We start from the raw sequence: 13,802 nt of genomic DNA, 5'->3' as shown, positions 1-13,802 counted from the left end.
TCAAACCCAACGGGTAACAAGAAAACCTTGTCTTGTTCCACTACAGACTAGGGAAATCATGGAGCACTCTGGCACTGTGCCACCATAGCATTGGATTTGATTTCATCTGTCTATCTTAGTACGTTTCCATCCACAATTTTTATGTGAGTAAAGTCAGATTGAACAAAAAAAAAAATCATGACAGCATTGATGGAAACAGGAAGTTTCGGTACAATTTTACAAATGTCGACAGATAATTTGCTCATTCGGCATGGTGGGATCTTTTTGTGTCTGTAAAATGAAGTATGCAATATTTGATGGTGGAAACTCCTTTATGCGCAAATATTGAATAATAATCATGATATCGAAGCAAACTTAGAGTCACTCAATGATATGGCGGTTGGTCTATGACTTGGTAAACTATGCCATTTATTAAGCTAAAGATGAAATACATTCTGATGAACTTCACAGGGTGGTGAAAGTGGACGATGATGTGCTTGATGCTCCTTTCCAACAAATATCGAGGGTCTTGACATGAACGGTGCTTGACTGCCATTTAACAAATAAAACTATTCTTGCTCTTATCCATAATAATCTCATTACGTAGACTAGCCTACCTGCACTGTATATGCAAGCTGTTGGCTAGAGTGCACTCGCCAAGACCAGAGTAGGTACATTTGCCATTTAAAGCAACAGTTCTTGTGACAAAACTATCAGTAGCATTGAAAATGCGATGGAAACACATTGAACTTTACATTTTTATTCAGTACATGAAAGCGTTAGTGAAAAAGTACATTTTGTGTGCACTATGTCATCACGTACTGATTTTTATCCGCAACAATTCAGTTTGTTGGAAACACCATTGGTGGGTAAATGTGCATATTTTCTTTATGCAGATTTTTCAATATTTGCATGAAAATCTGTCACCAATTGGATGGAAACCTAGCTATGTATACACACTATTTCATTTTCATCTATGGTTAATACTGTTGATTTTCATCACAATTTTTATCAACCTGTTCCTGCATTATATTTCCTTCCTCAGTTTTGCTAAAACAGTCCATGAAAGGGAGGGGTAAGTGGTGGGGAGGGAGGTCCGTCCATTAGTGGGTTAACAAAGTGAGAGTCTGTCATGTCAGCTTCCTCTCTGGTGACCTCTAGCCCTGCACCCCTCTCAAGTACAGATTACTGCACCACTCCTCAGGGCTCCATGCTAAGCAGCACTAAGTGCGGCTTTGGCATTTATTAATGTACTGTTGTTTCCAGTATTGGGCTATTTTAGGATAAATAGGAGTAGCCCCCAGTACAGCCAAGATATATATAGGATATATGTCGTTAATTAGATTTATATCAATGACCATATTAGTAAAGATGTCATGTTACAATAGTTATGGGTGGCTGTTTTCCAGAATATCACCACATAAGAAGCTCATATAAAGTGCATTTTGTGCAACATGAACAGATCACTTGGTTAGCAAAATGAACATGGCATTGGGACAGCAATATACCCTGCTGCAAATTAGGTTTATGTTATGTCTCACTGTTGTTCCCATGAGATGCTGACTGGGAGGGAAGAAGAGAGTTCCTGAGTGAAAGAACGACTCAGTTTACTCAATCTGAGTCAGCATACTTGCGTACTATTGTGTGTACAGATGAACGTGGTACATTCAGGCATTTGGAAACTGCTCCCAAGGATGAACCAGACTTGTGGGAGGTCAATTTATTTTCTGAGGTCTTGTCTGATTTCTTTTGATTTTCCCATGATGTCAAGCAAAGAGGCACTGAGTTTGAAGGTAGGCCTTGAAATACATCCACAGGTACACCTCCAATTGACTCAAAGGATGTCGATTAGCCTATCGGAAGCTTCTAAAGAATTTCCCAAGCTGTTTAAAGGCACAGTCAAGTTAGTGTTTGTAAACTTCTGACCCACTGGAATAGTGATAAAGTGAATTATAAGCGAAATAATCTGTCTGTAAATAATTGCTGGGAAAATTACTTGTGTCAAGGCACAAAGTAGATGGCCTAACTGACACGCCAAAACTATAGTTTGTTAACAAAAACATTTGTGGAGTGTTTGAAAAATGAGCTATAACTTCAACCTAAGTGTATGTTAACTTCAACTGTATATTTTTTGCTATTCACGATTATCATTTGGCTGACCAACTACCGTTATCCAAAATCCATGACAGTCACAGGCCTACACACACCTCTCGTCAAATACCAGCTCCAAAATGTCAAATGGGGTTAAAGGCTGTGAATTATAATTGTTTTTGCCTCCAGTCATTTTACTTTTTTCTATTCTTATCAGAATGGCTCTGCTACAGCATAGCAACGGGATAGCCTCTGCTGAAGGCCAAATTCTATCATGCCAATTTAATTACATTGTCCCCAGTCACTGAATTCCAAAGACATAAATTGCTTAATTACATGTGTGGAAATTGGCCTATATGGACAGGGATAAATTGAAATGTTTCTTACAGAAATATGAAAATCATACGCATACCCATGGTAGCTATTAAAAGGGAACAGTTGAGATTATGTGGAAATGAATAGACTAAAAGGACAACAGTTCACCTGACAATGCAAACATTAGTTGATTTTATGTGCATTTTACCTTTACTGTACTTTGCCTCATTTGTTGGTAATGATATCTAAAAAAAAAATACACTGGATACATTCAGTAACATAAGAAAATTCTTGGAAAATTTGGGGTAGGTGCAACATAAAACAAATATGGGTTTGAGTGAGAGGACTAACTGGTGTCTCCAACTGGCCACACCTCTACAAAGTGTGCACAGTTCCTAAGTAATTTCAATACACTTATGACTAAAAGACGAGTCTTCAACTATAAGGTGATTTGAGTCTCCTAGCTCTGCCATTGAGGAACTAGAGCAGGAACACTTGTTTGGAACACAGCCCTGCATTCCCGCCTTTACACAATCAAAAAACAGCCCATTATAAATCACAATCTGGGTCAGGTGGGTATAATTTAAAAGCTTATTCTATTGCCAACAGCAAAAAGATAAAATATGATCTTACAGTGCTAGGCTTTCAAGACAATTCAAAGCAGGTCATAATTGGTGAGCATGGAATGGAGTCATGAGTGCATTCAGATGTGTGGTAGACTGCAAATCTTCACAATACAACAAACATGGTCTCATTATGTTCAGTACAACCCAGGGTATAACACCATAACATCTAGTAACTGTACATCAAACAGTGATTATAAACGTTGACACTATATTACAAGTTTCATATGGTAATGTGAAGTACCCATTTGTACTCACCGGTGTTTGGCTTCCTTGTATGACAAAGTTGTATTTATTACCCTCATCGTCTCATCTTTGAAATACAGAGTACCAGTAATCCTAATTTACAGCAAAAAAATATATAATTTTAAAGATGCCCAATTTGGGGGAGGGATGGGGCACCTTCTTGTCCTACGCGGTGCAAGTTCAGAACGGCTGTGTCAAAACCCATACGGAGCTGTGAAGCGCAGACCCAGAGCTCTGATCTCATGTATAGCATGTTACTGTAGAGGGGTCCAATTTAGATACTTGTGTCCAAATCTGCCATTTTCAACCAGTATACAGGTAGACAGATACTGCAAATCAACAACCCAATGAAAAGCTAACCATTGTCAAGGTCCAAGAGACAATTATTAACAATTTGTACCACTGACGAGAAAGAAAAAAAACTTTTGAAAACAATAGCAAGCACTTTTGTTATTGACACAACAGTATTTTTTTCTCAGAATGGTTGGAACACTCAGAAGGATGCAAAAATTGAAACCTCTGCCATCTGAAGACAAGTACTCCAATACCAGTTGCAACATTCCTTTGAAGGGGGATGTGGTTAGTCAGCTGGAGAATCAACAATAACTACGGCATGTTTATTCAGCTTTATTATTCAAGAAAAGGTTAACACATTGAAAAAGCCCTGTTCACTGTGCGGGGCAGAATAAATCCTTGAATTTAAGGGCCAATAGCATAGTATTTTTTGCACTTATATCAAAAACAAAATAGATGATATTCTATCAGCCATGGCTCGATCAAGATCTCCGTCTAGCCAGAGAAAACCTCAATAAGCCAGCCTTGGGTTTTAATTGCGGAGCGCTAGCAGCCTCCCCCTCCCTTCACAGCTCCTCTAACGATTATGACTTTTTCCAGGTCTGCCGTCAAAGGACTCCGTAATTGGGTTCATTGATTAAAGCCCAGTTATTACTGACAACACCGCTGTATGTAATAGTCCAGATGACATTATAAACAGAGACACGTCTCCACTGGCTGCTCAGTAACTTCAGACACCACCAAAATGACATGATCTACCCATTTTTGACAGCCAGCTCTGTGAGAAACTGTACACTGGAGCACCATCAATTGGGAGTGGACCATAGAAATCAGAATTTTCAATAAAAGTTTTTTTTTTTTAATCAAAATCTTTGCCATACAATAAGCCAAGAGAAAATAGTTAAATTTCTGTTTAGACTTGATATAAACTGAAACATAAAAAACATTGGAAGCCACACCTTGTGTCCCTAGTATCAGGGTTGTCTGAAAACAAAACATGCCCTTAAACTAGGCGCGGGTAGGAGACAGTACAAAAAGAAAAAAATTAATCTCCATCCCTCAGAATGGGACCATTCAAAACAGTTGAATGACAAACTGAAAAAGTCTGTCACCACAATCACTCTTTAGTGTCCATGACCTCTTTAGTATCCATGCTCTCCATTTCTGCATCATCATCATCATCATCATCATCATCCACCTCCAATTCCACCTCCGGCATCTTCTCATATGCCTTCTCAGAAGGCTTCACTGTCACTCCATCCCACGTGGATGTCTCCACCACTAGATCTGACCAGAGAGGACAGAACAGGTAAACGCGTGTGGGGGAGAAAGTTCAATCACTAATAAAAGTTCTGTAAATGCCTCAAGTTCAGGTGAGTTCACTTACGGCTAGCGTCTCCATCCAGACCCAGAATCTTCATGTAGCCGCCATGAGACAGCAACCTCACCAGGGTCTGAGCAGTGAGGCACACCATGTCCTGGACATAGCAAATATTATGTCAGCATCTTGGTATAGTGAAGAAGACACTGAAAATGTATGGTTTGATACACTAGAATTATAAATTAGGCCACGACTACTGTCTTGCAGACTAAGGTTTAGACAAGCTTAAAAAAAATGGAATTCAAACAGAATCATTCAAGATTACATTCAGAAAGTTCAGGTTTACACTCTTACAAGATAAGAGACGGGCCAGCAGGTAGCCTAGCGCTTAAGAGTGCTGAGCCAGTAACCGAAAGGTTGCTGGTTTGAATCCCTGAGCAGACTACCTGAAAAATCGGTCAATGTGCCCTTGAGCAAGGCACTTAACCCTAATTGCTCCTGTTAAGTCACTCTGGATAAGAACATCTGCTAAATGACCAAAAATGTAATGGAGAGAGGACAGCAGGCAAGTACCTGTTGCTCCAGGTTCATGACAGTGAATACACGGTAGTGTCCATTCTCACAGGGGTCTGCAATTCCAGCTGAACCAGGCAAGAAAAGTCCTGATGACAGCATCTGCAAGCTCCGCCTGAAGGCCACATTGAGGGCTAGCGGCTGTCTGCTGGGGTTGTTCATGACTGCAGAGTGACCCTGGACAGAGAGCGAGAGAAACTGAAAATCTTCACCACGGAAAAACAGACTATTCAGGCAGCGTCTTGTGCCAGTACACAGAGACGATTTCGTTTCAACGCTAAAATAGCAGGGCCGGCCATTTCTTCTGCCTCGTAAAGTGCATTTAGCGTAGGTAATAAATGACACCTAGAGACCCTTGAGTACGTCTCCAACTGCTGAGCAGACCAAAACCTCTGCTCTAAATTAAGCTCGTCAGGAGCAGGCCTACTACATGAGGTTCAGGAAATTAGAATTAGGCCAACACTGAAGTCTAATGAGCACATTAACATATGGGAGTGCTTTTTACACCTCTTCAGGTTAAACAAATCTTTCCAACGACGACAACTAGTTTGCTTAAATAGGGTCAGGACAGACATACACTCAATTTATGTTGTATGCAGACAGTTGTGCATGGGGCTCACCAGTAAGTCCAACATCCAGGGGGTAAGGGGTTCAAACCCTGGGAAGCGGATCCTCAGGTCCTTCAGCAAACGGACCAGGACCTTCACCCTGATAGGGCAAAACCAGACCCCACACACAAATTGACATGTTTGGATAGGTATATTTAACATCAACAACATTTCCATTCTCTATTCAATCCAAAATTGACCGTTAAAAAAATAAACCACTAATGAAGCCATAGGTGGGTGGGAGTTCGCATTGGCAGCTCACGTGGAGTGGGAGGCATTTTCTTCAAACCAGCGAGCGTGGCGAACAGCAGCCAGGGAGTTCTGCAGGAGCTTCATATCGACTGTGGAGAAGGGAAACAGACAGAATCACTCAATATGTCTGGCTAAACCTGATGACATTGATGTTTTAGTCCCTCATGTCAGCTATAACAGCAATATTTCAACGACTGGCTTCTTCGATCAGAGGATACACAGTAGAAGTGAAAGGTTAACAGCTAAACCATCTCTCTGGTTGCCTCCATCCACCCTTCATCCCCCCATCCATTGTAAGAGTGTGACTGTTAATCCTTGCTATACGTACTGTGCACATCAGGCTCCAGCTTGCGCATGTTGTGGGGCACGGTGGCAATGAGGATCTTCACGGTGGCGTCGGCCGAACTGATCTCAAAGCCCGTCTCGTTGGGCAGCATGGAGAGTACTGGGGAAACATATTCAAACACATACTGTAGATTACCAATATAATCTCAGAAATCCAGACCTAAAATCGTGCATAATTGCGCAAGATACTTGATTAGGTTCTAAGACCGATGAGAACGTAAAGAAAAGTGATGTGCATTACCTTCCGAAGGGTCCTGTGTGCGTAGGGTCTCCACCACCTTGGTTCCCAGAGCGGTCACTGTCTCCACTGAGAGAAACAGACATATTAGTGGTCAGTTGACCATGTTCCATCCACTACCCCATTTCCTCTGAGTAGTGATCATCACATAATAGTGACATTAGAAATGCATTTAGGTAAAAACTTACCAGAAGGCAATATCTTCAGAATGACAGCAAGGTCTGCAACATTGTGTCCTGTTGTCATGGTGCCTTTCTTGTAGGAGCCTACCTGTCTCATTTCCTCAATTTCCTAGAGTTAGAAAAGTATGAAAACAATTTGTCACATTCAACTCAACTAACTGGTTTGAAATTCCCTCATCCCTGCATTTGAGGATTCACCAAACTGTATTTCTCTGGCGAGATGAAATCTGACACTGTAGTACGTACCACTTCATCAGCCCCAGCTGAAACGATGAAGTTGTCAATGACGTTGGTAATTTTGGTGACCAGTGACAAGATGGATGACTAGAAGAAAGAGAAAAGGTAAAACTACTGTCTGACGGCAGTTCTAACGTGCTAGCTCTAACTGGAGTCATCTTGGACACTGGTTCAAAATGGTTTAAGAAACACTGGTCTATGAAGCAGACAGCTGGAGTGAAGTAACACATTGGGCGCCACTAAACTATGGAGTAGGCTGCCACCAAGTGTCTGAAATCAAACTGCCATAAACACACAACTTGTTGAGCACTTGAAATCCACATCCCTGCCACAACAGTTCTTGCCTGAGAACATTGCAGACATGCCAGATCTTACAACGTATTAGGTATTTGTAATGGGAAATTATAGTAACTATTTTCCTGTATTTGAGTTACTGTGGATATGGATTGATAAATAAAATGTTTATTACCTAACTAGGCAAGTCAGTTAAGAAAAAAATTCTTATTTACAATGACGACCTACCAAAAGGCCTCCTGCGGAGACAGGGAATGGGATTAAAAATTAAATACAAATAAGACAAAACACATCACGACAAGAGACAACACTACATAAAGGGAGACATAAGACACCATAGCATGGCAGCAACACAACATGCCAAACATTATTTGGCACAGACAACAGCACAAAGGGCAAAAAAGTAGTGCAAAGCAGCCACAACTGTCAGTAAATGTCCATGATTGAGTCTTTGAATGAAGAAATTGAGATTAAAATGTCCAGTTTGAGTGTTTGTTGCAGCTCGTTCCAGTTGCTCGCTGCAGTGAACTGAAAAGACGAGCGACCCAGGGATGTGTGCTTTGGGGACCTTTAACAGAATGTGACTGGCAGAACGGGTGTTGTGTGTGGAGGGCTGCAGTAGATAGTAACATGATTGTATCTGTGGGGAGATCCAGCCAGAATCATTCCCTTGGGGAAGGGAAAAAGGAGTTGAATGTTTAAGTACCATATTTAATGAAGCAGTTTGGTGCCTGTTTATCATTATCTGATGTAACTATGTACTGATGATCTTACCTTTGATCTGTATCGAATGTCTGCCAAGTGTTGAATGTTGTGGATTTAGTTTACTGACAGTAGCTAGGCTTCCATTCAATTGGTGACAAATGTTCATGTGAATGTTCTAAAAATCAGCATAAAAACTAAATCCATTTTCTCAGAGATGCGTTTCAATCAAATTACAGTGTGCGCAATGACGTAGAGCACATAATAACTGTAGCGGTTAAATTCCCATGTACTGAACACAAAAATACAAGTTAAATGGGTTTCTATCACTTTCTCAACTCGACTTTTGGTTTGGTAAGAAATGTTGTGTTATAAAGCAAATCTCTGGTCGTGGCAAGTGCACTCTAGCCAACAGCTCACAGATACAGTGCAGGTAGGCTACCTACATGATGAGAGAGAGCTTCTTTTAGTTTGTTAAAAACATTGATCATCATGTCATCAGAATAACACCCTCAAAATGTATTGGAAAGGAACATCAAGCTCATCACCATGCACTGGACTTCCTGACGGGCTGCCCCAGTTGGTAAGAGTAGGCAACAATACATCTGCCACGCTGGTCCTTAACACTGGTCCTTAACACTGGAGCCCCTCAGGAGTGTGCACTTAGTCCCCTCCTGTATTCCCTGTTCACCCACGACTGTGTGTTCAAACAGACTCCAACACCACTCCAACACCATCATTAAGTTGGCTGACGACACAGTAGTGGTAGGCCTGATCACCGACAACGATGAGACGGCCTATAGGGAGGTGGTCAGAGAACTGGCAGTGTGGTGCAAGGACAACAACCTCTCCCTCATTGTGAGCAAGAGAAAGGAGCTGATCGTGGACTACAGGAAAAGGCGGGCCGAACAAGCCCCCATTAACATCAACAGGGTTGTAGTGGAGAGTGTCGAGAGTTAAGTTCCTTGGTTTCCACAGCACCAACAAACTATCACGGTCCAAACATACCAAGACAGCCGTGAAGAAGGCACAACAAAACCTTTCCCCCCCCTCGGTAGACTGAAAAGATTTTGCATGGGCCCCCAGATCCTCAAAAGGTTCTACAGATGCACCATCGAGAGCATCCTGACCGGTTGCATCACTGCCTGGTATGGCAACTGCTCGGCATCTGACCGTAAGGTGCTACAGAGAGTAGTGCGAACGGGCCAGTACATCACTGGGGCCAAGCTTCCTGCCATCCAGGACCTATATAATAGGCGTTGTCAGAGGAAAGGCCATAAAATTGTCAAAGACTCCAGTCACCCAAGTTATAGACTGTTCTCTCTGCTACCGCACGGCAAGCGGTACCGGAGCCCTTAGTCAAGGACCAAAAGGCTCCTCAACAGCTTCTACCCCCAAGCCATTACACTGCGGAACAATTCATAAGAATCCCCCCTTGCTACTTTCAGTTTGTTTGTTACATCTGCAGTCACTTCGCCCCAACCTAAAGTTACAGATTACCTCGACTAGCCTGTACCCCTGCACACTGACTCGGTACCCCCTGTATATAGCGTCGTTATTGTTATGTTACTTGTAACTTTTTATTTTCGTCTACTTGGTAAATATTTTCTTCTTCTTGAACTGCACTGTTGATTAAGGGCTTGTAAGTAAGCATTTCACAGTAAAGTCTACATTTGTTGTATTCGGCGCATGTGGCAAATAAAGTTTGATTTGATTTAACCACCCTGTAAAGTTCATAACATATTTCATCTGTAGCTAAATAAAGCATGTTTTCCCAAGTCGTAGTGAGAGGACCACACAATATCATTGCGTGACTCCCAGTTTACTTTGATATGGTTATTATATAAATAGTTGTGAATAAAAAGGCATTTGCACCACCATCTCACACTTAATTTTATCGACACAAAAAGATCCCACCTTGTCTAGCGTATTTTGTTTTTTCGACTTTTGGAAAGGTAACAAATTTGCTGTTTCCATCAGACCTGTCGTGACATTTTTTATCCTTCATGTAATTTACTTGCATAAAAAGGTTGGATGGAAACCTGGTTACTGTGTGATTCTGTAGCAGCAGGGGTGTATTCATTACGACAATTCTGTTGCAAAATGTTTTGCAACAGAAACCATTTACTCCAAACAGAAAACAAGTTTCTATTTGACAAATTCAAGTAGGTCCCTCCCCATTTCGTTCCTTAACTTTGTTTCTTAACTTCTTGGTGACACATCCGGATGAAATGCATGCCCAAATTCAACTGCCTGCTACTCATCCCCAGAAGATATGCATATTATTTGTAGATTTGGATAGGAAACACTGAAGTTTCTAAAACTGTTGGAGTATAACAGAACTTATGTAGCAGGTGAAACCCAGAGGAAAAACCATTCGTTTTTTTTTTTGCGGTCACTCTTTTCAATGGGTTTTCATTGGGAATCCAGATTTCTAAAGGACCTTCTTGCAGTTCATACCGCTTCCACTGGATGTCACCAGTCTTTAGAAACAGGTTGAGGTTTTTCCTTTGTGTAATGAAGTAGCCCTGTTCAAAACGAGGGTAACTTCAAGTGTACTGTTTGTTAGAAGCGCGTGACCAGAAAGGTAGCATCAGTTTGTTTTCTTCCTGTATAGAACACAGATCCAGTCTTCAATTGTATATATTATTTACTTTAAATAATACTCAGTTGTATTACAAAAGTAGTTTGAAATGTTTTGGCAAAATTTACAGGAAACATTTGAGATATATTGTATGCAAGTTGAAACTGGTGTTTTTCTGGATCAAACGCACCAAATAAATTGACATTTTGGATGGATGGATATATATATATATATATATATGACGTAATTAATCGAACAAAAGGACAATTTGTGATGTTTATGGAACATATTGGAGTGCCAACAGAAGAAGGTCGTCAAAGGTAAGGCATGATTTATATTTTTATTTCTGCGTTTTGTGTCACGCCTGCAGGGTTGAAATATGTTCTCTCTCTTTTGTTTACAGAGGTGCTATCCTCAGATAATAGCCTTGTTTGCTTTCGCCGAAAAGCCCTTTTGAAATCTGACATGTTGGCTGGATTCACAACACGTGTAGCTTTAATTTGGTATCTCACATGTGTGATTTCATGAAGTTTGATTTTTATAGTAATATTTGAATTTGGCGCTCTGCATTGTTAACAACATAAATGGATATTATTCCCAGCTTATATTACAGACACAGAACTAAAATGGGCACTTGCTGCTGTAGTGTCTCATCAGACCACCTCACTTGAATTACTCCAGTTGTAAGGTCTGCTGCATGTGAACATGTTTAAAATAGTAAATGGTCATGTGTGCACGTGTGCGTTTAGTCACAGACCTGTTCAACAGAGGTGGGGCCAAGGTCCTGGTTCCTCTTCAGTAGAGCCTCACTGAAGGCTGTCTCATCAGGGGCAGGCTTCAGACGAGGGAAGGCTATTTCACACTGATGGGGAAATTTATATTTATTAACACATAATGGTACAAATATAATCTCAGTCATCATGTTGTATTATGTAAGTAGCAACATCTTCCCATCAGTCATCTCTAGTAGAAGGAAACTGCATCTAAAGAGTGCTGTGAAGCAGGGTCTTGAGAAGAAATGTGGAAGCTCAAGGATGGAAATATTAACCATAACTTGTGTTCAAAACATCAACATGTCATTTCTTTGAAACTGAACAAGAATACTCACCACGTAGAGGTCAAAGGGGATGTGAGGGACAAATGGGCGAAATCTACAAACGGACAGGGCAATTTCACAGATTCATTTTATAAATGCATTTGAATTTCAATGCATTTCATGAGTTGGTTTGAGTTTAAATATAATTTACCTCAAACATTACTTAGGGCGCACACTTTGCAATGTTCAGTGTGGTGCTCAGAAGGTGCTTACCCTGGCACAGGTCCTCCCCCCCGAACCCCAAAACGGCCACCACGGCCTCGACCCCTCTCGCCTCTGGCAAACACATTCATAAACTTGATTAAAAGTATTGAACACAAAGCAACATGAAACAAGGGGCGTGCTCTAGCACAATAGCTAGCTAGCGAGTTCCCTGAACTCTGTACACAACACGAGGTAACGTTACGCTTACGACGCTAACGTTAGCTAGCTAGAACACCTCGAGCGAAGTTTTAACTAGTGTTTAAGCGTGGTGAAATGCGTTTGGTAATTTATTATTGAAAGCCATTTAAATCACATACGTGTAAATATGTACTTTACCTCATTATGTGAGACGTTGTGGAAACTTCCTTGAAATCGATATGGAAAATGTGCACTTCTGCTGCTAGGAGTGTTCGAACCGGCTGCGTTGGCTTGTTAGTGGGTGTGGATTCTTCTTCTTCTTTTTTGAGGTTTAATGACAGACTACAACCTACTGTGTATTGCCGCCACCTACTGTTAGAGGTAGTGAAACAAAAAATGTATGGCATACAATACTCCTCTCATCTATACACACTTGACCAAATACATTTGCATTTATCACACTGCATGGGTTTGGGCATTAAGGTTTTTACAGGGTATCTCACAAATACACATGAGAAGGGAGAAACTCTTCTTCAAAAAAACAATAGAATGGATAGAGTGGGCTTCCTTACTCTATCAACCACGTGGGGCAGATGGTGAGCACCAACCACTTGATCCAATTCTTCACATATCCTCACATCCTTTGCTTCTAGCACCCCCCCCCCCCCCCCCCCCCCCCCTTGATAGGCACCCTGCTTCAAAGATCCACACACTAAAATCCAATATCTTATTGAAGCGCAGAGTATGCTCTGTCTGTTCTACTGATAGACAGAAAACCAAAATAAATCCACTTCTTGTTACGCTCACCTTCTCCAACGCATTCACGATTTTCAGACTTAAAATTAATCTCCCAGGTAACTCCATCAATTCAAAACCCTCACTCTCACCCAAAAAAATATAAGAACTAGGCTTAGATTTACCAACTTCAACTACCACTTTACTTCACTTATTTCCTTTCGTATTCGCCACTGATTTCAATCCTTCTCATCTCCACTCGACGCGCCATCTGATTCAAACAAAACATGTAGTTCCACCATCTTCCCATTAGTATTTTCCTGTTGACGGTGGCTTCGATATGTGGGCTTGGCTAAAGTGTGAGAGAGTTAGCATGCAGCAATGACTGGTCCACCATGAGAATGCTGGCACTTCCGTCTCCTTGTCGTTTCACTTAACGCCTCGTTTACATTACAAAAGGCACATCTCAATAGGGCTCCAGGTAAGTCATGAAAGCACAAGTGATATCACTTATTTTTTCAACAAATCAATACATTAAGAACATGGGGAAACATAAATATATATAAATAACATACAAAGGATAATTGGGCTAGGGGGTACAATATCACATACATTTAATTGTCTTAAAATATAGTTCAATTTATTTTTGTAAGGTAAGAAAATGTGGTGTTTTGTTTGTAAATTTGCATTTGTGAATATGAAATTTGTCCAAAAGAATAATGAAATGAATTACATAAAATTGTTT

The 13,802-nt window shown here is 40.9% G+C and overlaps 1 protein-coding gene across 1 annotated transcript; it reads right to left on the bottom strand.

Annotated features, from left to right (window-relative positions):
* Positions 1-2,551: 2,551 nt before the first annotated feature.
* LOC110513504 (interleukin enhancer-binding factor 2 homolog) lies at positions 2,552-13,470 on the bottom strand. Its single transcript, XM_036971923.1, has 14 exons — positions 13,130-13,470; positions 12,521-12,694; positions 12,194-12,256; positions 11,993-12,035; positions 11,642-11,746; positions 7,314-7,391; positions 7,074-7,176; positions 6,889-6,954; positions 6,631-6,747; positions 6,313-6,391; positions 6,063-6,150; positions 5,443-5,619; positions 4,936-5,026; positions 2,552-4,835 (listed from the first exon to the last, which is right to left on the bottom strand). The coding sequence occupies exons 1-14, from the start codon at positions 13,141-13,143 to the stop codon at positions 4,666-4,668; spliced, it is 1,368 nt and encodes a 455-aa protein (XP_036827818.1). The 5' UTR covers positions 13,144-13,470; the 3' UTR covers positions 2,552-4,665.
* Between the last annotated feature and the right edge of the window lie 332 nt (positions 13,471-13,802).

The sequence above is a fragment of the Oncorhynchus mykiss genome, chromosome 3 (assembly GCF_013265735.2).
Source record: "Oncorhynchus mykiss isolate Arlee chromosome 3, USDA_OmykA_1.1, whole genome shotgun sequence".
NCBI classification, from domain to species: domain Eukaryota; kingdom Metazoa; phylum Chordata; class Actinopteri; order Salmoniformes; family Salmonidae; genus Oncorhynchus; species Oncorhynchus mykiss.
This window is presented reverse-complemented; position numbering and strand designations above follow the sequence as displayed.